This window comes from Equus przewalskii, chromosome 5, assembly GCF_037783145.1.
Source record: "Equus przewalskii isolate Varuska chromosome 5, EquPr2, whole genome shotgun sequence".
In the NCBI taxonomy this organism is placed as follows: domain Eukaryota; kingdom Metazoa; phylum Chordata; class Mammalia; order Perissodactyla; family Equidae; genus Equus; species Equus przewalskii.
In genome coordinates this window covers 29786907-29813896 of record NC_091835.1, presented here as the reverse complement: position 1 = coordinate 29813896, position 26990 = coordinate 29786907, and the positions used below count along the sequence as shown (strand labels likewise).

Genomic DNA, 26990 nt, shown 5'->3' with positions numbered 1-26990 from the left:
TGAAGAGAGTTTGAGACTTTCACTTCTTTATTTTACTCTTCTAAATTCATCCAATTCAAGAGAGGGATAGTTATCTCCTTAGGTATACTAATTTTTTTAACCTACTGAATCTAAAAAAAACTCCATGAGAAAACACCACAAACATCTATCAACTCTACCTCTTGCAATGTCTAAATATGGTCTATGGCACACAGAGGCCAAAGATCTTGACTATACAGATCTTGAGGGGTACAGAGTCTTAAAAACAAGTCCTGAGTGAACCTGGGTTCATTGTCCAAAGGATGATGAGTGAATCTATATTCATTTACATACTATTTTCTTTAGAGAATATGCAAACCATATGCAATTAGGATATAAAGTATTTAAATTATTTAACAACACTTGAGAGGTACCTGAGATCCTGAAAGCACCTGGGGTAAGCCCTGCTGTGAACTTTTGATGACAGAGATTGAAAAGGCTTTTAGGAATAAACTAAACTAAAACCAAATGACTATGGCTGCAAAGGCAATCAGTACCAGATATTAAGGAGAAAAACAAAAGCAAAACAAACCCAGAAGGGTAAATAGATCCCTTCTCTTCCGTTCTTTGTTGTTCAACCGATTTCATTTTTCTTTCTTATAGAAATTCATTAGAAACACTTTAATATGCATGCCAAAGGCTGCCTTCAATTTGCACTCATGTTTAATAGTGGAGAGAACAGTACAGGTGGTGTAGAAAAAGCAATGGAACTGAAATCAGAATTTATGAGTTTCTGTCAGATCTGTCACCTCACTGAGTCTTAGTTTTCTCATCTGCTAAATGGCAGGGAAAACGTCTGCTTAAGTTGTGATTATAAACTATGGTAAAATAAATGAAAATGCCTAGGACAGCGCCATTCAGTAGAAATATAAGGTGAACCACAAATGTGAGCCACATATGTAATTTTACATCAAAAAATAAAAAAGCAGGTGAAATTAATTTTAATAATATATTTTATTTAACTCATATTCAAAGTATTAACAGGTAGAACAAATAGAAAATTATTGAGATTTTTTTTTTACATCCCTTGTTTTGTACTAAGTCTTTGAAAATCAGTGTGTATTTTACACTCATAGCACAGCTCAATTCAGACTAGCCACATTTCAAGCACTCCACAGCCACATGCAGCTAGTGACTGCCATATTGTAAGACAGCACAGGCCTAGAAGCAAGGTGAGGCTTCACATGTCCATTAGATCCAAATAGTATTTCCTATCACATAAACCCTGCGGGACTTAGGAAAGTTATTTTTAAAATCAACCACATTAAAGAGAGTTAGTATTTTTATATTTTTGGTATAGTACTATGTGATTTAAAATCTAATATGTACTACTGTAATAAGCACTTAAAATATTATCTATACTGATTAGACCAAGCATTTACCAAAACAAGAGCAACCAAAAGTGATTATTATAAGTCACTAACATTCATTTATTTTATATTTATTTTTGTGGTTATTTTATTAGGATTTGAATTATATATTAATTTGACATAGAATCTAATAACCTCAAAAAAGAAAAGAAAACCTGCTATTACCGTAAGCGCACAAACAATTCAAACTACAAGCTACAATTAGGTTAAATTACACCTTCCAGCAAAGAAATAGGAGTAGAAAACAAAGTATTTCTCTAATTACTAAATTTTTCACTTCACAGGATCTACCATTAGTAAGTCATGTTACAGTTTTATGAGCTTTCATTTTTTTCTCATAAAAATTTAACTGTATTCTCTAAATAATAGGAATGACCACCTATCACGACAATTAATTATATGTGAATATAATTATAAGTAAATATAGCATCATTTTAATGCAATTCACTGGAGTTAAACATTAAATATTGCTTGTATTACATTCATTATTAAGATTACACTGAATAGTATACCGTAGGCAAATTCTTGTATCTTGAGCTCAAAGAGTAGGGTGGGAAATGTATGGAAAATATTTCTTAACTGCAAGGTCTTTTCAAATGTCATCCACAAAGCACAGAGCATGTGCGTGTACACACGTTTATATACTTATTACTGTGCTCTCTGTTTCTCTGTGTGGAGATGCTCCCGCAGTTTATATATTTTCCATCCCTTTTTCTCTAGGCTCCCCAATAGTCCAACACAAGTGGTCAGATAAGACACAAGAGCAAAATGGAGACAGAAATATTAGATAGGTGATTGCTACCTCATTTCAAATTTGACAAGGACCAGTTAGCCACCTAATACAACTTCAACATTACAGAGTGTTATGAAATTCTTAATGAACAAAAACTCTTTGGACTTTGATTTTTCATTTGTTATGCAAAGGATGGCACTTCTGGAATACGGGCCCCTTCTGTCAAACATATTATCAAGGAGACTCAGTCAGAAGTGATACACAAGGAAAGTGCCACTAGATGAATCATTAATTCTATGTTCTACAGCACCATCTATTGTCCTTCTGTGGTCTCCTGACCAAGAATTCCTCCCCCAGCCCTGCTCAGGCTTAAAATCTCTGATGGGTTCACAATGCAGAGCGGTCTAGCTGCAGAAAACAGGGTTTAAATATTTACGTCATCATATTCACATTGTTTTCATTTAAACCTTCCCAAGGAAGAAGCTATTCCCTCAACTAGGCATGCATTTCCCAAGCTAACCAGTGCTGACCCCTAAGTCACTGACACTAAACACAAACACACTGTACAACTGTACAATTTTAAATACTTGGCCAAACTAGAGAAATAAAACTACCCAATGAATTCAGAAAGACTCACATCTGGCATTTCTGTAGAGAAGGAAAGGGTCCTGGAGCTGGAAATCCAGGTCTTTAGTAATGGGTTCTGTCCTATTTTCCATGCTCAGCCTATTCATAATGGTGAACCCATGCTTTGGAGAGGCAGATCTAAAAATCACGAGGGGTGGGGAGGATATGAAAAGACAAGGCGTTCAGTACAGCACACTTCAGAAGACCTACATTCCCATGTGTCCCTCAACCTTTTTGTATGGATACATGGCTCTGTGCAAGCAGACTGTACACATATAAAGCAATGATTCTTTACTATTGGCTAATAAGACTAATTTATGGACCAATTCATATGTAACACACACACGATTATCATCACCATTCCATTGGTAAAATCAAGTCCTACTTATTTAACTACGTGAATATATGTGTATGCATGTGTGTGTGTGTGTGTCTATCTATCTCTTGTTTCCCTACCTAGGCTGTAAATTCCTTTAAGGCAGGGATGGTAACCACTTTTTAAAAAATTACTGAGAGATATTTTTAAAGAATCTCGATAGTTCATACAGAGTGTACATCACAATTATACAAAGAAATTCTTCACAGAAAATGTGAGTGTTGGTTTGAAATTGAAAGCTGCAAAATTTCTTACAGAAATGATGCAACTCTGGTGAATGAACTTGTGATAAGATACAGCATAATTAAAAGATTATATAATTTAATGCAAAGAGCAATTTTGTTTTCTTCAATTTAAAGCAAACAGCTTCACAGATTAACAATTATAAAAGTTGTTCTCCATAAAAATATGGTATTTAGTGACTGTTTAATTTTCATTTCATTTAATAAACCTTCAGTGCCTCCTCTCTGTCAGGAAGAAAGAACCCAAATTATACAGAGTATAAACCCTAACAACTACACATCCATTTGTCTACCCTTGGGTGACAGCGATGTAGTATTTCAACTGTGCAACTTCTGGGGACAAATGAAACACTGAAAATGAAACAAGCAGAGTTCATTTATTTACTTCAATCTAGGGCACCGGGGTAACAAACCCACAGAAATGTTATGAACAACAGGAAGAAAAAGTATTTATATGTTAGTTTTATTTCACCTCTAATCATCTGATGCTGACAAAGAAGTACAATACAGCTACCTTACCACTTACAGAATTTTCTTTTGAGATCTCCAATTTAAAAATTGATGGAAGGCAATCTTTGCCTAACTTATTTTACAAAGAGGTAAAGTGGTGGTAGGCAAATAACCAATACTAGAAATAATCACAATAATCATTTCAACTTAAATTCTGAGCAAGAACGAAAATTGACTTCCAAAGATCTCTGACAGAGGGTCCTCTGGAAGTGTCAAGTTCAGAAATCACCAGTGGGTGTCTCTATGAACTCTCTATTACAGAAAGGAAGACATGGGAGGAAATAAAGGAAAGAAATAAATTTTAAAATGGGATTAGGTGCTTTTCTACAAAATCAGAATTTGATTCTTCAATTATTTCATTATCACAACAGGATCTTACCTCTCTAATAGCATGGGTACTATACCATGTCATAATTTATAAAATAGGTTCGGGGATGAACATGCCAATCGCTCTAAAGCACTATCTATAAGAGAAGTCAAAATATATTACTGGCAGCTCCATTACCTGTACCCAAAACTCCCTTTTGATTTTTACGAGTTTTCTGTCATTCTCTACTGAGGAACGACCTCAACATAGTAGAATCTGGCATCTGGCAGTGGGGGGGGGGGGGGGGGGGTGGAGGGGTGGAGGTAGCGCTGCGGTTCTTGAGAAGTTAGATTTGGGGAAGAGATTAACAAGTAAGGAAGGATTTGTTTCTCAATTTAATGGTTTGTTTAATTGACAGCTCCATTAAGAACTCAGAATATATTAAGAAGTACTTGAAAATACAAACCGACATTTGGTTTGGGAACAAAAGAGAAAACACTTGTATAATCTGCCACTATTCTGTACTCAAAAAAAAAAAAACCCTACTAAAAATCCTTAAAATAAATCATTAATGCATATTAATATATCTTTTCTTTCACATCTCAAAAGAATAATACTTGTGAGAAATGAATGAGAACACATATTGTGTGCTTAGCTCACAGTAGACTTCAATCGTTTGGTTTTCTTTTCACATTTCAGAATTCTTAAGAGCAGTCTATACTGAATAAACTCACTTGGTGGTGTGCTCTGGTGCTTTTGGAATATTTTGGAACATAATGTAAACTAACACAGCCAATGACTCTTGGGCACTATCAACACTTTTCTGAAACTGTGAATAAACTGACCTCCTCATTACCTACTCTGACGGCCTCACTCATCCACTCTTTTCTTTCCACTCCTACTGCTGTTTCCCCCTCCAGCTATGCACATAGACTTCCACCATTCTTGCACTGTGCCCGCAACTGGCCTCTTTGTAGTGTTTTAGTTCTGCTTGTATCTTTATGGCTGACTCTTTTCTGTATCCTTGCTGGCCTGAAAATGCAATCATCAGCCCTCATCAGTTTTCTCTCCTTCAGAGAACACTTTTTCTCTCATGGTTTCAATGAATAAATTAAGGAAGATGACCCCAACTCTCTACCTCCAGCCCTGACCCTTTCTATCCTGAGCAGCTGAGCATCTCTATTTGAATGCCCTGCTATCACTCCAAAATCATTATTTCAAAATAAAATTAAAACTTATCCTCAGACAAGATTCTTCACCTCCTATCTTTCCATTCACGAATGATTTTCTCATTCTCTCAGTCTATTTCAAAATCTTAATGTTATTTTTAAAATTTCACACTTCCCCTTATACATGCATTCTTTCAATAAATCCTTTTCATTTCAACTTCTATCATTCCAGTCCATCTTTTATCATCTCATATCTACTGCCCTGCAATCATCTTCTTAATGTCCTCCCTAACTCCAGTTTCTTCTAGAACCAATGCATCCTTATAATGCTCATACACTGACCTCCCCCTTACATTTTGTCATAATTCTATTACTTCTCTGTTCATAAACCTTCAGTGACTCCCTACTGCTAAGAAAATAAATTTCAAAATCCTTAGTCTAACACATTCCAAGCCAGCAAAATCTCTTCACCTTTATTGTTAACTTCTAAATAATATAAACCAATACGAGCCCTCTGCACCAGAGTCATTTTACTTACTGTCCCTTTAATACACTAGGTTCTACAGCTCTACTTATCCCACTCTTCCTACTCAGACTGCCCTTCCCTCTCCTCAATGCAGGCTGAGTTTTACCTTACTCCTGAGGCCTGCTCAAGACTCACCCATTCTGTAAAGCCTTCCACAATCACAGCAGACCATTCACTGTTTATAACCTACCAACTGTCTATCTATATTATGTTTTATCTTTAAACATGAAATGTTATGTGTAAAAAACATATACTTGTGCGTGTGTGGGGGCATGTGTGCATTTTCTGTCTCCCCAATCACACTGTGAGCCCTAGAAGGGGTTGTACGAAGCCTCTGCAGTTTATCTTTGCACTCTCACTGATGGTGACAGACTTTAGCTATGACATTTTATGTAAATCTCCTTAAGATAGTTTAGGTATTAAGACAATATAAATACTATACATCTCTGTGTGCATGTGATATTAACAATATCTGATAAAAATTACTAATAACATGAATTTATTAGATCTATCCTGAAATATATCCTATTATCTAGACAATTAAGGTCTCAAAGACATCTTTAGTTTTGGATCACGCTTCTTTAGAGTGAAGGGTCGGGGCAGGGGAGGTGACCAATTATACTATTTTCCAAATATTGATTAAACAATCTAATAGTCTTAATAGTGTACTTCTAGTTCCTAGCCAATGCATTATATCAAGAACTTTGCACCATTCATTTGAATTAAAGAGTAAATATTTAATACTATTTTAAAAAGAACACAAAGATTTAAGTTCATCTACATTGAAGTTTAAATTATATTCTGAAATTAGTATTCATCACACTCCACCAGGTGACATTATTCAGTAATCCCTCCCTTACATCAACGAATAACTTCAAACTAAGATTCAGTTCTTTACTTCTCTTTGAAATAAAGCAACACTCAAAGAAGAGTGACACAATTGAGCTAAAATATTATTTCAAAGAATGCCAGTTATGAAAGTAAAATACTCTTACCTTGTGTAAACAAATAAGGTTCCTTCCACATCAGTCTTCTCCTAAAAAATAAAAACAAAACACACAGCAAAATATGAAGTACATTCTCTTCATTACAGTAACCATTCACAGAAGTTAGAGAACATAAACTTATAGAATAGGAACTTTATCCAGTTTCAAGTACAGCCAAATCCACACAGCATGTAACATGAGGGCTTCTTCTCAGGGAAGGGAGGAAAGAGGTTCTCTGCCTGACTGGTTCTGCTATTAAGCAGCAGGAAGCAATCATTCTCCTTTTGTCATTTACGAAATAAACCATCATTATCTCTCTTTACCAAAAACAGGAATAGCAACACACCTCTGGCTGAAACAGTAAGAAAATACATGTGCTCCATGGATTTCATTAGAAAGAGATTATAGTAAGTGTGCTGCCTTTTCCTCTATCCTCCAAACTGGGGATATGGCAAGCTGCAGAAAGCACTGGCATCTGCATTTCGTTATCCTTCTCTTTATTTTCTGGGTTCATTTTCTCTTGCCATATCCTGTCACCTAGGAGAGCAGATGATCTGCCAATACCTACTTTGACTACTACATAGAACGATGCTGTACTTTTCAGACAAATTAGTCACTACTTGGTGCGGAATGTTTAGAGTCAAGTTCTGAACTTTGAAATAAAGTTGGACAGAAACACAACCAAGCTTGGACTCAAAAAATCTGCCTGAGAAAAACTAGGTGAAGTGGTAAAATTAAAATGATAAACCACCATTTCAGTTCCTTTGGAAAAGCTCTTTTCCACCTTTCCAAAGGCAAGAGCCCAGGCCCTGATGAAAATGTTCATCAGTATAATACATATGAAAAAAACACTTAAGTATCTATTTCTTTGATTAACTAGTAATCAGACTGTTAGAATTCAGAATTTAAAATGTACTTTTGCTACTTACATGGTTTAATTTCAGCATTCTATTTAACCTCCCCAAATTTATTAATAATATCCATTACCAAAATCGCTCGAAAATTTACTCTGTAATTTTGGTGAAAAATACACTAAGAACAAAGGTGTAATATTAAGATGGTAATTTTTAAGAGGCACACCAAAAATTGGAAGTATGATCCTGTTACATGCTCAAGTAATTGCAGCAGTTTTCTTGGTCACCTTAGTTTAGTGGGTCTCAAAGTGGGGTTCCCACATCAGCAGCATCAGCAGCATCTGGGAACTTGTTAGAAATGTACACTCATGGGCCTCTCCCCAGAACTAGTGAATCAGAAACTCGGGGGTGGAGGGGGCAGGCAGCAACCTCTTTTTTATTAAGACAACCAGGTGATTCTGCTATGTGAGAACTCTTGCCCTGGTTCAATAACCTATGCTCTGCCCAGAGAACTACATTAGGAGTCGTGGACACAAAATCCACTAAACCCCAAATTAAATTAAACATCACCAAATACTGTTTTTTAGAAGCAAATAGCTATTAAGAGTAAATCAGTAACAAGATTTTTTAATCTTCATATTATACAATATGTAATTAGAAATAAAGAATTTATCAGTTAAGACAATTTTAGCCAGTCTTTTCTCTAATATATAACATTGCTAAGAAAGTCAGAGTTCATCCTTAAACTGGATACACTATGAAGTTTGTATAAATCAGTTCAATGTACTATGAAAAGCATCCTTATTTCTCAAATGTGGCCCATTTGCCACTGTGCTTTGAAAAATACCCTGAATCAAAGCGCAAAACTATACAGAAACATTATCCTTCTTTGTAAACAAACAGCGTCAATTCCTATCTGCTGAGAAATCTGTATCGTGGGTGCACTTTAAACACTAGGAATTACTTAAACCATCACAATCTTAATCATTGAGAAAATGGCCACTACAGTACAATAAACGCTACCCAAACAGTCTAAGAATTTGTAGGCATCCCTAAAGTCTAACTGGTACAGTTGCCAAGTGTATACTAGCCCATAGAGCCTTTAAGTATAAACTTGTACAAATTAAATATTTGGTATTATCTATTACATTGATAGGAAACTGAAGCCAAGATACAGGTGATGGAACTAGGTCTTAGAACCTAAATGCACTGTCGGATCACTTGCTACAAACCCACAACACCTTCCTGTCTTCCAGTATCTGACCTTGGACTGTTTCAACTTAAAGATTCAAATCGGGATATTTACTTCTAGCAGCACACGTAAAACTAATAGCTTTTGACTGTTTCCTTTCTTCCTTGATGAAGTAGTAACAGAAATCACCTTTTCTTTAAGGAAAAAAAAAGACTTTGCCCATTTCAGTTTTGAAAAACCCAGAATCAGAAATGCAAAAAGCATGCTTCTCCTTAGTCTCTAAATCATAACAAACAATTCTTAAAACTGAGATTTTTATATAGCATTACACACAAAAATCATGAGTTTGTTCACGGAACGGAGTTATATTTCAGCGATTCCAACATTGGACCTGGAGCGGGATTCTTGCCAGGTCATCCTGGGCTAGTTTATTACTCTACATCTCAGCTTCTCCCCTGAAGAGAGAGAACCAGCCTACACCACTCAGATCTTTTGATGACAAACATTTTTAAGTGCTCTATGACACCTGGATAAAAGGGGCTTTGGAAATGTAAATTTCGGGTCCATTACGGCTGTGCTTCAGACATAAGAGACCAGAAATTTGAGCTGTTTGCTCAAATTCATGCATTTTCCTGGTCCCTCCACAGTTATCCAAGGGTAACTCAATTTTTTTTTACTTCTGGGCAAAGCCCAGGGTTAGGGGTATGGGAATTAGCTAAAACAAGATTTTATTAGGTCATCCAAGTAAGGACTTTTCTCAGTTCTAGGGGATTTTAGCTTAAATTTTAAAAATATAATTTAATGATTTAATGTTATCCTCTTACGAAATAGAACAAGTGCTAAAAAATTTAGCTCAAAATTAAAATAAAGTAGAATATAAAATAGTGCTAGTTTGCAAATTATTGGGACTCAGCACACAATTTGACACTTTTGAAACAACTGAAAGCAATTTATATCTCACTGATTATTCTATGTTAACATAACAAAAAACCAGGTCGTTTATCCTTCGAAATCTGTCTCTCAGTCATGCATGTAGCATCTGAGTCGCTTATGAAGCTTTCAACAAACATCAGATGCCTGCGCCTCATATCCAGAGATTTTTATTTTGGTGGGTCACACTTTTTAAAACTCCAAGTGATTCTGATGCACAGAAAACTACTAGCTAGGAACAACAGGACACTTGTTACTCTAAGGCAAGGTTTCTCAAGCTCAGCATCTTCAACGTTTGGGGCTGGATAACTCTTTGTCATAGAGGTCTGCCCTGTGCATTGTAGGACATTCGGCATGCCCAGCCTCTACCATCCAGGTGGCAGGAACAAGCTCCCTCTCTGTGTGACAACCAAAAATTTTCTCGATACTGCCAAATGTTGCAAAATCAACTCCAGTTAAGAACCACTGCTGTAAGGACTGAGAGGTGAAACCACCACCACGGTATATTCTCTAATTGACACATAGTTACTTTGGGGGCAGTGGTCTCTCCTGGTAACGGGAAACAGGTCTAGCTCTAAAATTCCTATCCCCGTCATGAGGCAATACTCCTCAATCCTTTCTTAAAGTAGCTCATTTTCTACCCCGCTTCATTTCTAACTCCTCCTGCTCTGATGCCTGAAGTCATTCTTCATCTATTTGCAGCGTAATAAGAATTCTTTACAGCCCTAATGCCTTTACATCCCACGCACCTTCTTGCAAATACTTTCTCCTCCACTCTCCAGACTGTTCTTTACACTTTTATTAGGTTTACGTTCAAAAGGCTCCTCAGAGGCCCTGAGTGATGGCAAGTGGAGTTGGTGGTGACAATTTGTTTACCTCCAGCAACTGCAACTAGGTCTCTCTCTGTTTTCTGGATACCAAAGCCTTGAAGACTAGTACTTTGAAAGAATGACCGTTTAGTGCATGAATGATGCCCTGTCTGAAGGCAACAAGTCCAGGAAGCAGGAAAACATAACTCCTGTAAACAATGCATTGTGGCACTTCTGTCTTTTGATGAGGCTTTGGTGGAAGGGCTTCACTGGGTATCTAATAAACCTTGGTAACTATTTTAACATGTATCTATCACACGCTTCCTGTCAAAAGCCTATGGGAAGCAACTGTTATTCAAGAGGAATGCTCTCCTCTACATGTTAACAATTTCTCAGGATTCTCCAGACTCTAATCCTACTGTCATCAGTTTACAGAACTACACATTCCTGATCCTTATCTACTACAGAATTACCTTGACAAAATTATGACATCATGCCTTTGGCATTTTTCTATAGAGCAGTATAATAGCCATATGTAGAATACCTTTGTATTTTTCCTAAATTGCCAGTGAAAATTGTCCACTATATTGCTCAAAGTCGTTCATAAAGACTCAGGTGACAAACTCCCCTGAAAACCAGGGGGAAATAACCTCTTTTCTTATCAACAGGTATACTTCCTATTACAGAACAACGAACATTAAAGAGCCCCCCCTTCCCTTTCTTGCTTGGCCACAGGAGAGCAAACTGGAATTCCTCACCCCTTTTCAGTAAATTTCCTCAGTTAAGAACTTAGAGCAAAACTGTTCTCTCCCCCTTTTTAGGACCTACTTCTTTATTTTTTTATTTTTGCTAAAGATTTTCAGGTGAATTTTTAATTACAAATTGCTTAAGATCTATACGGGGGATAAGCAGACCATATAATTGAATGTAGGTGTTAAAAAATATATAAATGTGTTCAATATGGATGTTTTCCTTGCTTAAATTTTGATGTTTGTGACTATTTGGGAGAATACACTAAAAAATAATCTTAAATCCATTCATTCAGGCCCAGTTCTTTATACTGTTTTGTAACTCATTAAAAAATAACGGATAAATGTTTACACAAAAGATAGATTAATATTATCTGGGGCAAAAATCACTACGAGGAAAAGAGAAAAAAATTACATCTTTCTACATTCAAGTGGGAGGGTCACAAAATCGCAAGTAGCAATTCCTGCAATAGGACTCTAGCGTCTTAATGCTCCTAGCCGATTCTAACTGTGAGGAAAATTAAATTTCATTCCACTGCTATTTATTGGCCTTCTGCTTTGAGAGGAGCACTAAAGTAACTCGGCTCCCAAATGGACTCAAATATCAAACTTATTTTGGTCTCGGTGGGCTGCGGTGTAATCATCTTTCCAAAGAGCGTCAGGCTCCTTCTGAGCGTGAGACCCAGGGTTTCCTTTCCCGACGTTTGCTCTTTCTTGGTGTGTCCCTGAGCTCAAACTCCAGCTTCCCCTCTTTCGAGGGCGGCTGTCTCTCCGTCCCGTGTAGGACTGACGGTGCAGAGCAGAACCGCCGTCCTCCGGCCGCCCCGCCGAGCCCGTCAGCGCCGCGGCCCCGCTCCCCGCGTCCCGCCCCGATCGGGCCGCTCTCCCAACGCGGGGCTCTTGAATATTTAAAGTCTTTCCCCAACTTCAGGCGGGTTCCCAGGTCGGCCTCCCTCTCCCCCAAACCTCGGCCCCGGGGTCCAATTCCGCAACTCGGCCTCCGTCCGCCGCCAGGCCGCCGGCGCCCCCTCCCCTGGCCGGGCTCTCCAGGCCCGAGTCGGACGACCCCCGCCCCGCCCTGCGCCGCCTGCGCGGCCCGTCGCATCCGCACGCACCCACTCGTTAGCCCGATGGCCGAAAGTGTACAGAGCCACCTGGCTGGCCACGTCCACGATGCGGTTGATATAGGGGTCGTGGCGCTGCAGGGCCGCTAGGCTGATGTCGCGCCCCTTCCCCACCAGGCCGCCCGCCGCCACAGCCGCCATCTTCCCTCCCTCCCCGACAGCAACACAGGGCGCTCGGCAGCCACTCTCAATTGATCGCAGAACGAGCGAGCCCCCTCGCCGCGGGAAAACAGTCGCGGGACTCCCTCCTCCAGCCCTGCCCCGCCCTCTCGTCCCGCGGCGGGCGCAAGACAGTACTAATCGGTGGCCGCGCTCCCTCCAGCCGACGATCGTTGCCACTGGCAACCAAAAGCCCAGGCTTGCGGTCCGCGTCCCTTTTCCCCCAGGAGCTTCTGCCTTCCCGTGTGAGTGTTTGAGCTGCACGTGCGATTGGATGTATTCTACGCCTTGGCACGTCTTTGTTTTGGCGCTCCGTGATCAAACCCGTAATAATAAATAAGCCTCAAACATTAATAACTGAAGAGAGAGAACTGTTATTTCTGTATGCACTAACGCCCAGCGGTTCTCAAAGTGTGGTGCTCGAACCCCTGGGGGTTCCTGAGACCCTTTCAGGGGGTCTGCCAGGTCAAAACCATTTTCGTGACGATGCTAAGACTTATTTGCCTCTTTCACTGTGTCGACCTTTGCACCAATAATGCAAAAACAGTGGTGGGGTAAAAGCGTAGGTGTTTCAGCATGAACCAAGGCAGGGGCCAGCGTCACTTGAGAGTATTCATGATAAAGCAGTAACAATTAATTAATTTTGTTAAAGTTCAACCCTCGGCACACTTTCAAAATTCTGTGTGAAAAAACAGAAAGTATGCATAAAGCATGCGTGCTAAATACCTAAATGCCATATTTGTCTCCAGGAAAACCCTTCCGTGCTTGGGTTGCTAGCCAAACTAGGGTTTTTATTTTTATTTTCATGGAACACTGTTTTTACTTGAAGGAAGATGGACAAACTATAGTTATTTAGACAGCTATTTGACAGACATTTTTCCGAAAATAATGTGTACCTATTACTTCCAGGAAAACAAAGGACAATTATTGTTGCCAATGATAAGTTGTGAGATTTCAGACGGGAATTAGAAGTTTAGAAAACATATATCCATCCACTGCCATGAGTTTGACAGCTTCTCTATACTTAGTCTTTTCTGATGAGATCAATTGTAATATTAATGAGTATGATTTTTAAAAAATAATTGCATAATGAAAAGTGTCAACATTTGAAAGATCTGCTTAATCAGTGACCCAATAGTTTCCAAATGACCAATTTCTGATGTTACATAATCATGCATGGGCAAAGATTCATTCAAGGACTAATGGATTTTAACGTAGCAGAATATGAAAAGTTAAGGGACAGGGTTTCAGATAGCACATTGCAACTAACCTTTGAGAAACTACTACTTATCAAGTTTTGATGTATTATCAAAGAAGAATATCCACAACTATCTGAAAAAACTATTAAAATATCCATCCCTTTTCCAACTACATATCTTTTGAGGCCAGAGTTTCTTCATAAAATTCAAACAAAACAAATGTAGCGATAGATTATAGTTATGAGAATGTAGTTGTCTTCTACTAAGCCAGACACTAAAAAGTGATTTGCAAAAATGTAAACTAATGCCAATTTCTCACTAAACTTTTTTGTTTTGGAAAAAATATATTTTACATAAAATATGTTATTTATATTTACATTGAATTGCTTTATGTTGTTATTTTTAAATGAATGAATATTCTTTAAAGTTATCAGTTTTAGTCTCCAGTATGGTGAATATAGATAGATAAAACTCAAATAACAGCTCTTTTAGGGAGTCCTCAAGAATCTTTCATGGTGTAAAAGGGTCTTGAAATGAAAAAGTTGAGAACCATTGACCCAAACCATTTATTTTTTATTGAATATTAGAACAATTGTGCAGAAATACCCACATTCATGAACTCTTACCATATTAGATATAGAAATATCATAGATATGGCACAGGTAGCCTCTTGAAGCAGTTACCTAAATAAATTGCAATAGAATCTTTGTAGTCAGTTTTAATTTTTTTTAAACTGCTTGGTTAAGCTCCATTTTGGATGTTCAGTCCCACTGACACCAAGCCTGACTTCACAGTGGGGATGAGTACAGCAGTGGCTTTCAAATTTTTTTGACTGGGGCTGCGGCTCACTTGCAATCTGGCCCAGAATATACATTATATATTTATATCTGATATTAACTAGAACAAAAGTTTCATGAAAACAATATTAGTTAAGTGATATAGATAGACAGATAAACATATATTTACATATGTCATTTAAAAAAACACTAATTGTGACTTCTTAGTTGATTTCATGACCATCTAATAGATTGTGACTTGCAGTTTGAAAATCGTAGGACTACAGCAGCTGAGCAACCATGTAAAGCCGACTAGACAGATGCCCATGTTAGTCCACCAGCTTGTCTCCAGTATTACTGCACTCTCCTTCCTCTTGATCACATAGTACTAAAAAGAAGCTTAATTTGTCATATGGGCAAGGAGAATTTTGTGATAAACTAGTGTGAGATAATAGAAAAAATATATATATATGTATATAGGTCTCTGCCCCCAGTTCCTAGCACAAAGCTCCTAAACCCCTTTAAGTTCCTAAGTGATAAGAACAGTAGGAGCATCTCTTGTTCTAATGTTTGTCTCTGACCTGTCTCTGACACAGGGCCCCTAAAACCCTTGTAAATTCCTTAGTAATAAGAGCACTGGGAGCATCTTTTGTTCTAATGAGGCACTCTGGGTGGGCTCCTGGATGACTTCTGGATGGGGGCTGGTCACCAAAAGACCAAGCCGTGATTAGAAGCTTGGCATTTTCAGTTCCATCCCCTCATCCTCCAGAGAGGGGAGAGGGGCTGGAAATGGAGTTAACAATTGATCATGGCTATGTGAGGAAACCTCCATAAAATCCCAATAGTATGGGGGGGTTTGGGAAGCTTCCAGGCTGGTGAACACATCCACACACCAGGAGGGTGGAGCACACCTACTCCACGAGACAGGGTCTCCTGGTGTGGGACCCTCCCAGACCTCGCCCTGTGTATCTCTTCATCTGGCTGTTCATCTGTATCCTTTACTGTATCCTTTGATAAACTAGTAAGTCTAAGTAAGTGTTTCCCCAAGTTCCATGAGCTGCTCCAGCAAATTAATCGAACCCAGGGAAGGGGTCTTTGGAACTTCTGATATACAGCCTGTTGGTGAGGAGCACAAGTGATAACCTGGGCTTGTGACCGGTGTCTGAAGTGTGTGTGTGTTGGGGGGCGGGGGCAGTCTGTGGGACTGAGCCCTTAACCTGTGGGATCTGATGCTATCTCCTGTACATAGTGTCAGAATTGAGTTGAACTGTAGGACAGCTGGTGTCACAGAGAACTGCTTGTTGTGGGGAAAAACCTCCACATATTTGGTGACCAGAAGTTTCAGAAATGAAGAGTTCTGTGTGAGTAGTAAAGGAGACACATGGGGAAGAAACTCGTAATAGGGAAGAACTGGGTTTTTCCCTACACAGGTGGAAAAACTATAGATTTTCCTTTATAACGAGTCTGGCACTCTCACTTGATTAGCTCTGCTAATTTTGATTATTCGGCATGAACCGACAGAGTCTGCTTTGCATTTGCCTTGCACATATGATGAGACATTTCTTTCCTTTTCTCCAGCTCTGCCTTTAAGTTCTGTAATCCTTACACAAGATCATTTTCCTCTTAATTTTTCAATTTTTCCACCTTTAAGGTGTAAAGGGTAAATCCTGGCCCCCAAATTACTTTCAGCTCAATAGACAAAGCAGGCAATACAAGGGCCATTATGGTGTCTTAAATATTCATACAGCAAACATGCCCGATAGCCTGAGTGACCTATACGACCACAATCATAAAGTATTTATTTAGTGTCCACTGAATGAAATTCGTTCACTCATTCTTCACCATTTATTGTTGTTTGTTGTGTCTGTGCTGAGATTACAGGATCACGTCATCCCAAGTCGCTGATCTCATGAATGAGTAAGATGAACATACTATTATCTTGCTTATTGGTAGATTCACACACGTGGACAACACACCATTATGATTTTTAGTAAAGAAGGATCTGTTTGTTTTCAAGAATTAATGGAGAAAAATGACCCATGTCCTGTTTCCACCTTCCTGTAACTGAACTGTTTTCTTCCAAATATCCGACACATTCCCCTCTCTATTCCTTTGCCCATTTGTCCCCCGAGCCTGGAATGACCTTTTCCCAGAAAGCTCACCTCCCGCCTCCCTCTCCAGAATCCTTCCTTCCCAGGACCTCTCGGTGCACCCTTGCTGTTTTTCTCGTCATACTTTAACTCACTTTATCTCAAATTATAGCCATTTATTTAATTATTTAGTTGGTTACATATAGTTTTCCCACTTCTAAAAAGGACAAAAAATTAGTCACTGTATTAGAACAGAATTATTACAGAAAATCTGGGCTGAAAACAGTTATTGCAATTGACAACAAAGTTAGCTTTGAGTTTCTTGACAGATAAGCAAAAAGGGGGAAATAGTAAGTTTCATAATGGTTTATTTTTTTATATACTTGCTTTTCACCTGGTTGTCTCCTTAGGGCTTCGATGCCTTGTGCTGAGTAGAGATTTAGTAGTAAGTGCTTATTCTACTGGACTAAACCCTGAGTTAGTTGAATTTACTCACTAAATGTCTTTTTTCTGAGAGCCCTTGATTCACAGCATACTGAAATACAAGTTGAGGTAAGAGAGTATACAGTCCCAAGTCCTGATCTTTCAGAGTTCGCATCCAAAGGCAGACAGGAAAACATGGAAAGGCGGTTCTTTAACTTCCCTATTGTAGAGAGAACAAAAAAAGAAAGAAAAAGGGAAAAAACATTGAAGATGAGAAATCACGCACAAAAAAAAGGTAGACAATGTCGTAATGACTTCAGCATTGCTATTTTGTTCATCTCCTTGGTCCACAGAGTTGTTCTCTTTTTTAAATTCTGTTTTCCCCAATTTTTAAAGCTCTGTCCTTCTAGGATGAAGCCAGACTTCTGCCTACTTTCTACCTGAGCAGTCTGTGTTTGTAAAACCAGGTCATTATCACTTGTCCAAATATACTAAGTTGCAGGCTCTATATATGTAAAAGATCATTTTAAACAGGCAGATTCTTTTTTAATCCATATAACTTCAGCTTCCATCGGGTTCCACAGTGCTGGTATACTCCCATGTGTTTTCAGAAGCCTCAAATATTGGTGACTTGGGTTTCATGATTATTTTATAATTGTCATTATGAGATTAAATACGTGCTAACACTTGGTGTTATAAAGTTGTATACCACAATTTAAAACAAATTTCAGTATGATAAAAATAACGTCTGGGTCTGGGATTTTTCTAACATTGCAATGACTGAGATAAAATTCAGCACCTAATCAATCAAGGTAATTGTAAGAACATAGGATGTTTAAATTTTTTGAAAATAGGGCTATAACTGAAAAATGTTTGGTTCTGTAGCCATATATGGATGTTTGTATACAAATATAAACCAACTTTTTATGGCGTAATAATCCAGAAACATAAATACACAGTTCATTAGTGGTCTTGTCTTTATTGTGTAAATAACCTCAAAATTTGCACTGAACCTGGAGCAGAATGTATTGGAATGGAGGGGAAAAAGGAGCTTCCAGGATGCCCCCTAAGAGGCTGTGACTCTAAAACGACCTAAACAGCCTCTGATGTGCTGCTCATGCTGCCTGTACGAATTGCCCTTTTTGCTAGGAATTTTGTACTAAGGGATGACAGAGTGAAAAATGAATGCCCTCTTTCTCCCAGTGGAGGAAAACAGTTTGAAGCCATGTGTTATCAGTTGTTTTCAATGCATGGTTCATTTCTGTTTTAAGCAACAGAGCACAGTGGAAAGGGCACCCTTTGGAAAGGGAAACTAGTTTAACCTCCTTTTATCTATGTGACCTTCAATGAGTGACCTCATTTGTAACTTGGTGATCATAATATTTGCCCTACCAATATCATGGGATAAATGAGATCAAGTGAGAAAATGTACCTGAAAAAGATTTGCAATCTGTAAAATGTTCTGCAAATGGGAAAAGCTATCATTATAATTATCATCATTATTATTATTTCTAATAGAAACCCAGAAGGGATCATTCTTGTCCAGTTATCTAGCCGATGCTCAGATCGTGTCAACAAAGTTCTGCATAAGTGACAAGGAACACAGTAATTCCCAAGGCAGTTTGTTCCCAAGATTCTTATAAGATAGAGAATGCGAGCTAAAACATATGTATCAGAGACTTCACAGACAGAGGAAGAAATAATATAGGAGATATAGCTCTGTGTTCCCCAAGATTGCAAAGGGGTTAAGATTTGAAACAATCTGGGGCCAGCCCCATGGCCCAGTGGTTAAGTTCGCACGCTCCACTTCGGTGGCCCAGGGTTTCGCTGGTTCGGATCCTGGGTGCGGACTCGGCACCGCTCGTCAGGCCATGCTGTGGCGGTGTCCCAAAAGCCACAACTGGAAGGACCCACAGCTAAAAATACGCAACTGTGTACTCGGGGGCTTTGGGGAAGAGAAGGAAAAACAAAAATAAAATAAAATAAAATCTTAAAAAAATAATAAAATAAAATCTTAAGATTTGAAACAATTGTCAGAGAGACTTGTAACCAAATGAGAAGGGACAGACGTGGGAAGGAAGAGGCCTGTTAGAGAGGCCTGTTAGGGGGGCCTTGGCTAGAGCTCATAAAAAGGGTCAGGACTTCTCCAGTCTGGGCCCAGCAGCTGCCTAGACTAACCCTCAGCTAACCTGATCTGGAGAGGGCCTGGGGTCATCAGAGCTCTTTGGAATGGGAGACCATCCATACACATTCTCTTTTTTGTTTTGTTTCGTTTTGTTTTTTGAGGAAGATTAGTCCTGAACTAACATCTGCCATCAATCCTCCTCTTTTTGCTGAGGAAGCCTGGCCCTGAGCTAACATCCATGCCCATCTTCCTCCACTTTATATGTGGGACGCACAGCATGGCTTGCCAAGCGGTGCTGTGTCCGCACCTGGGATCCGAACCGCCGAACCCTGGGCCACTGAAGGGGCACGTGCGAACTTAACCGCTGCGCCACCGGGCCGGCCCCTGCACCTTCTCTTTTGATCTCTCTTTGCCTCTCTCTGCCAGTCCCATAAAATCTACTCATTTTACTGTCATTGTCGGGGGTCAGGTGAAAGATCAGTGGGCCTAGAGGACCCCTACAGTTACATCTTTTCAGTTGCTTCCCAATGCCCAGAACACGCTGAGACAGGAGGAAGAGCCTTTCATGTCACGTGAAGAGATAGTAAGCTTACAATGCAAATACCTGACTGTGTAACTAATGCTCATACCTCTTGGCCAGAGCCATCAGCACCTGATTACTAAGAGGGAGAGCAAGATGGGGAAAGGGCAAGTTGAGACGGCAGAATACAAATCTCCCTTTTCACGAGTGCACCATGGGAGGGGCAATGCAAGTTGTGTAGACACCGTAGACACCGTCTGCCTTATCTCTGAAAACACAGGCAGCTCTGCGTCATGTAACTGAAGAAGCTGTTATCTAATGTGGCTAATTTCACAGAAAGGAGTTTGTCCCGGGGCAGAGCAGGGGTGTGGGGGGTTGTTAGTGGCTTGTCTCTTGGAACTGTGAATCGGAGCTGCCTCTCACATTAACTGCTGTGTGCGGTCCTGGCTGGTTCATCGTAGTAGCGCTTAGGTCATGGAGGGATGGCCTTACGATTATTTGATTTGAGTAGAGAGTCCGCAGTTCTAGGCAAGTCACTTCACTTCTCTGTGGAATAAAGAGGTTGAATTAGAAGGGTGCTTCCCAACTTTAAATTCTGTGGTTCTCTATTAAACCACCTCTGTTCATGTCAAATGTGGCTCACTTTACAAACAGGTAGACAAGCCCAGAAACAGTAATGAATAATCTGTTTAATGCACATTGAAATTAGGTCAAGGTAGCAGCCCGTTAAGAACTTTCCAATGTTATATCAAAACTGAGCGCTGAATGCCTTGATCAGGAAAGAGAAAGGTTTTTCTTCTTTCATTTGTTGAGTTTTCTTGTTCTTGAAAGTCGCTTTGGGAGGAAGGAATGTTTATCCTTGACATCCTTTATGTGACCTCCTACCAAGGATGATCAGCTCTCTCTGCAGATTTTTAATGCAGGTAGAATGCATACTTCAAATCGTCTGTGATGATTTACATGGCAGTCCATAAGAAGCAGTGTGGAAAAAGCACCAGGGACTTCTGCGTGGAATGCATTTGAAGAATTTTCTAATTACTTCTTATTTTTACAACTTACCATGTCAGCTCTTCACTTCGTGAGTTTTTTTCCTTCCCTTTGTGATTTTTTAAAAATTTATTCTTAGTTTTTTGGTGAGGAAGATTGGCTCTCAAGTCAAGAAATAGCTTATATTGAAGACCTTCTACATGCTCAGTAGGCACCCAGTTTGTGTACATTGTAAGCGCACAATAGATTGGAAAGGATGACAAAGTATGAAGCCTAGTTTCTATTCTCAAGGAATTTAAAATTTAGTCGAGGAGATGATTAGCATACATGAAAAATGGTGAACAACAAAAGATAATCTATAAATAAGGGTTAAATTGTGATGTATAGGCAAGTACCAGAATCTGCAGAAAGGGAGGGAGGCTCAGTGAGTCCTCTGGTAGTTGGAGAAGGCAATGTTGAATATAATAAGTTCCAGGACACAGGGAGAGCTTCGATGCTCCCTTGAGATCCACTGTAATTGGATTTGACCTGTACTTCTTTAGCGTCATTTAAGTCACTGGTGTCTTTAGCCTAGTGCTTAGGGAACACCTCAATGATTAGAAATATTTCTGAGTAACTTTAGCTGACTGATTTTCCTGGGATTTGGGATTCCTTCAATTTCCCTAAACTAAAGAGAATTTAATCTAGTCATAGTGGTGTAATGCCTTTCTTAGGGGGGACAATATAGTGTAATGATTAAGAGCATGAGCTTTGGAGGCAGAGACCTCGGTCTAAGTCTTGGCCCCATCTCCCCCAGCTGTGCAGCCTTTGGGGATTCTGTAAAGCTCTCCATCTATGAAATAAGGGCAATAATAATGCCGACCTCTTAAGATTGTTGTGAGAACTAAATAATATAATGCACGTGAAGCGCTTAGAACGGAAAGTGCCTGGAACAAAGATAGGATTCTATGAATGTTTACTCATTGACCATTGCTCTTGATAACAGCGAGATTTATATCCTGGACAAGAGAGTCGCATTCACTTCCAAAACAAAAATTAGTACTTTATCATTTATAAAGGCACTTTGTATACAATAAAAAATATACTGATGCAAGTACAGAATTACTGCTCCCCATGTTTTAGTTTACTAATGGTTGTGATTCTTAATTTCTCACATTATCGCCATTGCCAGGCCCCTGATTTATTTCTGTGATGTCCTTGGGAATCTTGGGACAGGGAGCACAATGCAACAAACACAAATACAAATCTACGCTCTCATGTGCTGCAGGAGCCCCGGGTGTCCTCAGGGTCTGTTTTGACTGCCCTTGCAGGTGAGGCAGGCTGGCCGTGGGACTAGCCTTCACATTGCGGGGCAGCATCCTTGGGTTTTCATCCATTTCTGGATTGCGATTATAGAAGAAATCATGTAGAAACCAGAGCAGTTTTCCTTATCTATAATAAGGGGATAATAACATTTACTTTTGTGACTGCTGTGAGTATTGCTGAAAGAGCTCTTTGAAATACTTAAGTGTTTTGATGTAATCATAAAATATGAGGACTTGAAATCAGGGTCTCAGTGTCCGAAGAAGGCTCTGCTTCCGATGTGGATACAGCCTGCTGACAGCGTTGCATTCTGTTTTCCTTGAGGTAATTTGAAGATTAAAGGGCACGGTGTTTCCTCCATTTCCTGTCGGTGATGGCAGCCGTCTCCAGAGCTTCGCCCTGCACTGCTGTCCGGATTCTCCCAGGAGCAGCGGTCTCCCGTGGACGCAGGGCTGCTGCTTGGAAGGCCTTTAGTGTTAATAAGTTTTTGAAGAACCCCAAACACTGAAGCCGTTGTTTGGTTTTGTTCGCTCTTATTAAGTATTATATGGGCTTTATAAGAAAACAAGAAACTGTCAGGAAAGCAAACATCTTTATTTAACCCAAATAAGTCATGATTAGTCTAAGCTGGCAGAGCTCTGATGACAAGTAGAGCATCTCCTGTCTCACCACTTCGCCGTGAAGTAGGCAGCAAGTATTGCTGTGTGTGTTTGTCAGATAACCCTTACGTTTAATCATTGGTTTACTCAATGAATATTTATTAAGCTCTTGTAATGGGACAGGCCCTGGGCCAGGAGCTGAGAACGCTGCAGTGAACAAGACAGGCATGCCATGCCCTCCTGGAGTTTAGAGTCTAACTGGGGAACCAGCCACGTGAACGGGGAAATAGAATGAAGCGGGGGCGGTGCTGTGTGAAAAGTCAGGGATGCTGTGGGAGCACATGGCAGAGGCCCAGGAGAGGCTTCTGCTTCTTTAGATGAATTGCCAAGTATAACAAAATGAAGGCATTGTACATCTTTGTGCCCAGACAGGGTGGAATGGCCCTAAGAGTTAGAGGCTGGGCCCTGGTCATTCTTAGGCCCTAAGACTTTTCTTGGGTAGTTTGAACTTTTGGCCTTAGAGAGGAGCTAGAGACTTGTCTGAATAGTGCCATAGGCATTATCCTAAAACCACCGTGATCCTCTCTGGCCTCGGGGCACAGCAGACTAAGTAAGACCCTCCCAAGGGCAATCCCTTCCTCCTTGGAGGCCACCAGTCTTGGCCCAGGTATTCACCTATGTGAATAGTGCGTACTTGAACTACCAGTCATCACCTGCTCAGCCCGCTGTTGTCCCCTCCTTGGGGTTTCCCTTTCAAGGAGGGCAGCCTGGATTCTCTGCGTCTCCCCACTTGTCAACTCTGAGGCAGAGACCGTGTCGGTCTATGAAAGGGCTAGTTCACCAGTCAGTGGACATTCCTGTACTCTCTGTCCCTTCCCCCGGTGCGGCGAGATCATCCTCAAGTAGGCTAACAAGGTGGACTGAGGGGCTGTGTTTCTTCCTTCTTATTCTTCCCAGAGAGCTATACAGCTTTTATTTCCTTCACTGCATCTCACAAAGTAAGTTATTGTGTTAACTTATCACAGCCAAAATTTCTCTTTAGTGGGGGCTGAAAAATCAAAGAGAATGCCAGAGTCCACATATGGAGATTCCAGGAGACCCCTCTTTGACTAGGTCTGAGGTTAGGGGTGGATGAGGGGCAGGGATAATTCCTAGGCATTAAAGCTCGAATTATCGCCGAGGTAGGTGGTTTCAGCTCCTCTTTGTGTAGAAAAAACCGAAGATAAAGGAGTCCTTTTGTGAGGCCACATCAGCTTAGGGTAGAGAGAGCCTAGAGCAGAAGTTCTGAACCCTGGCTACATATTAGAATTGTTGGAAGGCATTTAAAAAGAAGTACCAATGACCAGGGCTCCCCCAGACTGGTTAATCAAACTCTGAGATTGGGCCCTAGTAAATCTCCTCAGAGTGATTCTAAGCACAGCCAGGACGGAGAACCACGGGACAGCCTGGTTGGCAGCCTCTGTACGAAGGCTGAGCTTCCTGGATTTGAATCTGGCTCAGCTAGTGTGGGAACTTGGGCACCTTACTTAACCTATATAAACCTCACTTTCCTTCTCTATGAAATGGGGTTACTAATGATACCTACTTTGTAGGATTGTTGTTGAGGATTAAACAAGAAAATATGAGTAAAGCACCTGAAACATATCAAACACTTAATAAGAGCACTTAACAAATTACTGATGTCATCGTTTGATAATGGCAGAACAGGACTAGACCTGGATCTCCAGATTTCCAGGCAATGCTCTCTCTACCATGATCATTTATCAAGGCCTACAGCGATCAATTCAGTGGAAATTGGGGTGCTCTATCCTTTAAAATGATTCCCTTTATTAAAAAAAAAAGACATGTATGGTCTTGTTTCTTAAATAAGGAAGAGTATTTCTTATTTTTCCGGTGAGGAAGATTGGCCCTGAGCTAACATCTGTTGCCAATCTTCCTCATTTTTTTCCCCCCAAAGCCCCAGTACATAGTTGTATATCCTAGTTGTAGGTCATTCTAGTTTTTCTATGTGGGATGCTGCCACAGCATGATTTGATGAGCAGTGTGTAGGTCTGTGCCCAGGATCTGAACTGGTGAACCCTGGGTCGCCAAAGCGGAGTGCACGAAATTAAACACTTGGCCATGAGGCCGGCCCCAGATATTTCTTATTTTTAAATCCTCTTAATCTTCACTCTGGTTTAGGCTTCTGCTTGACATACTCCATTTATTTATTTGTTTATTCATTTGTTCTTTGAATTGACAAACATATGTTGGGTGTCTATTAGGCTCCAAGTACTATCTAGACATCAATATAACAAAAAACTTAAATGCAGAGCCTGCCTTCCAGGAGCCTAAAGTTTAATGGAGGATATGTACCGAAGAGAATTATTGTGCAATGGATTTATTATGAAAGTATGCTTGTAAACAAAAAAGTTCTCAGAACAGTTTTCAGTCCCCTTAGGCAATCTGGGTAGCCAAAATATGACTATAGTTTTGGTATTATCTAAGGTGCCAGATGCTGGCTTCACCCCAAGGCATTCTGATTTAACTGATATGGGATGTGACCTGGGCATCAGGATTTTTAAAAGCTCCCACATGATTTTAATGTATGTCAAAGCGTGGGAACCGCTGAAGCTTTCTGCTCATTAAGGATGTAACTCTGGAAAGATAAACTGGAGCTGGATGCTTGGGAGGCTTCCGGACCTGGCTTAGACTTTGGGATTTGGAGCTTATTCTCTAGGCAATGGGTACAATTGAAGATTTTCAAAGAGAGAAGAGACATCTGAGTTTCAGAAAGACAGTTCTGGCTGCAATGTAGAAAATGGGTAGGGCTAGAGACGGGCAATCCGTGAGGGGGAGGAGATGATGCCGCCAGCTTCGATTAGACTGAGATGGTGGGTGTCTGATGCCAGGTATCAGCCTGGGCACAAAGGGACAAGGACAGGAGTCAGCGCAACTACAATGTTTTGCTTCTGCTGGTTTTCAGCTTTGAAACCTAATGGCTGCCTTCTTGGTAAACATCTGAAGAATTCGGTTGATGCTTACTAGGTTGGTCTTTAAATGAGGGCAGCTCCTTCAAGAACTCTCAAGCCTTTATGGATTTCCAAATGATACAGAGATGAGTTATCACCCTTAAAAAATAAAAGAACACAGTTAGATTTTGTAATTACCCAGTTAATTTTGGCAAAGTAGACCATTAATCTTCCAAATAGACTTTTCAGAGGGAGTGCAGAGAAGGGATGGTCTGGCTACTTACATGGATCCAATTACCTGGATAATGGCCAAATATCCACTTAGCATTGTGATGTAGGTTTGGTTTTTTTTCTCTTATCTAATGCTTCTAGTAATCAAAACATATTTTTATTGTTGTTGGGTCTGTGGAGCTAATATGACTCTGGTGGTGAGATGATTGGATTCATTTGCCTGTGCTCCATCAAATTCAGTTGTCAGCTGAGTCCTAAGGGCAGACTCATCATTCTTGGTAAGGAGGTAGAAGGCAGCAAGAAGAGCCTGGCTGGAGGCGCACGTCTTAGTGGGAAGGCAGAGCACAACAAATTAGAAAACCATTGGTTGCTTCTAAACTGACACAATGCAGTATTAATGTCTCTACCAACGTGACGTTCTGAATACTTTTCACAACACTCCAAATATAAAACCCATTCTTAGCTCAAGGCTCATGCTAAAACAAGCCACTGGCCAGAGTTTGCAGACCCCTGGTCTGAACAAGTAACAGAACCCATCACTGGCCGATGGGTAGCATTTGCTGATTTCCCTGCTGTAAATACTCTCGCTATGACTTGATTTCAAAGAGCAACATGAACATCGTGGAATGTGGAGCAGGGAAGAGATGTGCAGTGGCGCATCACTGTATGGCATTTCCAGCGCACAGATACAGGAGACATAAATGACTCTGAGAACAAAGATAATGGTAAAATAGTTAGGAAGCGATGGGTTCTTGAGTGTTTCTTCCCTTTGTTTTTAATGTAATTTATTTAATTGTAAGTTTACATAATTTAATTTTAATACTGGCTATGTTTAATGAGCAGCTCACAAAGTTTCGGAAAATTTTACAGTCTTCTCTCATAAGCTGGTACAAGCTGGCCCTGCACCACTACTAGGAGAGGGGAAGTAGAGTGTTGAGAGGCAGTGGGGTAAAAGCAAAGGAGTGAGGAAGGGCCAAGTTCACGGCTGTGGACACACCCGTTCCGTCAGCTGAGATGGAGCCGAGCATCTGCTGCACAAGACGATAGCTGACGTGGCAGAGCTGATTCAGCCCCTCTGTCTTAACAAGCACGACTCAACTAACCTG

General features: G+C 40.1%; 2 protein-coding genes across 10 annotated transcripts in view; one reads left to right on the top strand and one right to left on the bottom strand.

Annotated features, from left to right (window-relative positions):
• Positions 1 to 12792, bottom strand: part of DCP1B (decapping mRNA 1B) — a 53358-nt gene extending 40566 nt beyond the window's left edge. Inside the window, exons 1-3 of one of the 2 annotated variants that reach the window (XM_070620350.1) lie at positions 12514 to 12792; positions 6874 to 6914; positions 2759 to 2886 (exon numbers count right to left, since the gene is read on the bottom strand). In XM_070620350.1, coding sequence (XP_070476451.1) covers positions 2759 to 2886; positions 6874 to 6914; positions 12514 to 12663 — 319 coding nt within the window. In that variant the 5' untranslated portion in view covers positions 12664 to 12792. The remainder of the gene's footprint in view (positions 1 to 2758; positions 2887 to 6873; positions 6915 to 12513) is intronic. The other variant, XM_070620351.1, reaches the window with a different exon arrangement.
• Positions 1 to 26990, top strand: part of CACNA1C (calcium voltage-gated channel subunit alpha1 C) — a 680887-nt gene that overhangs the window by 20294 nt on the left and 633603 nt on the right. The window lies entirely within an intron of this gene.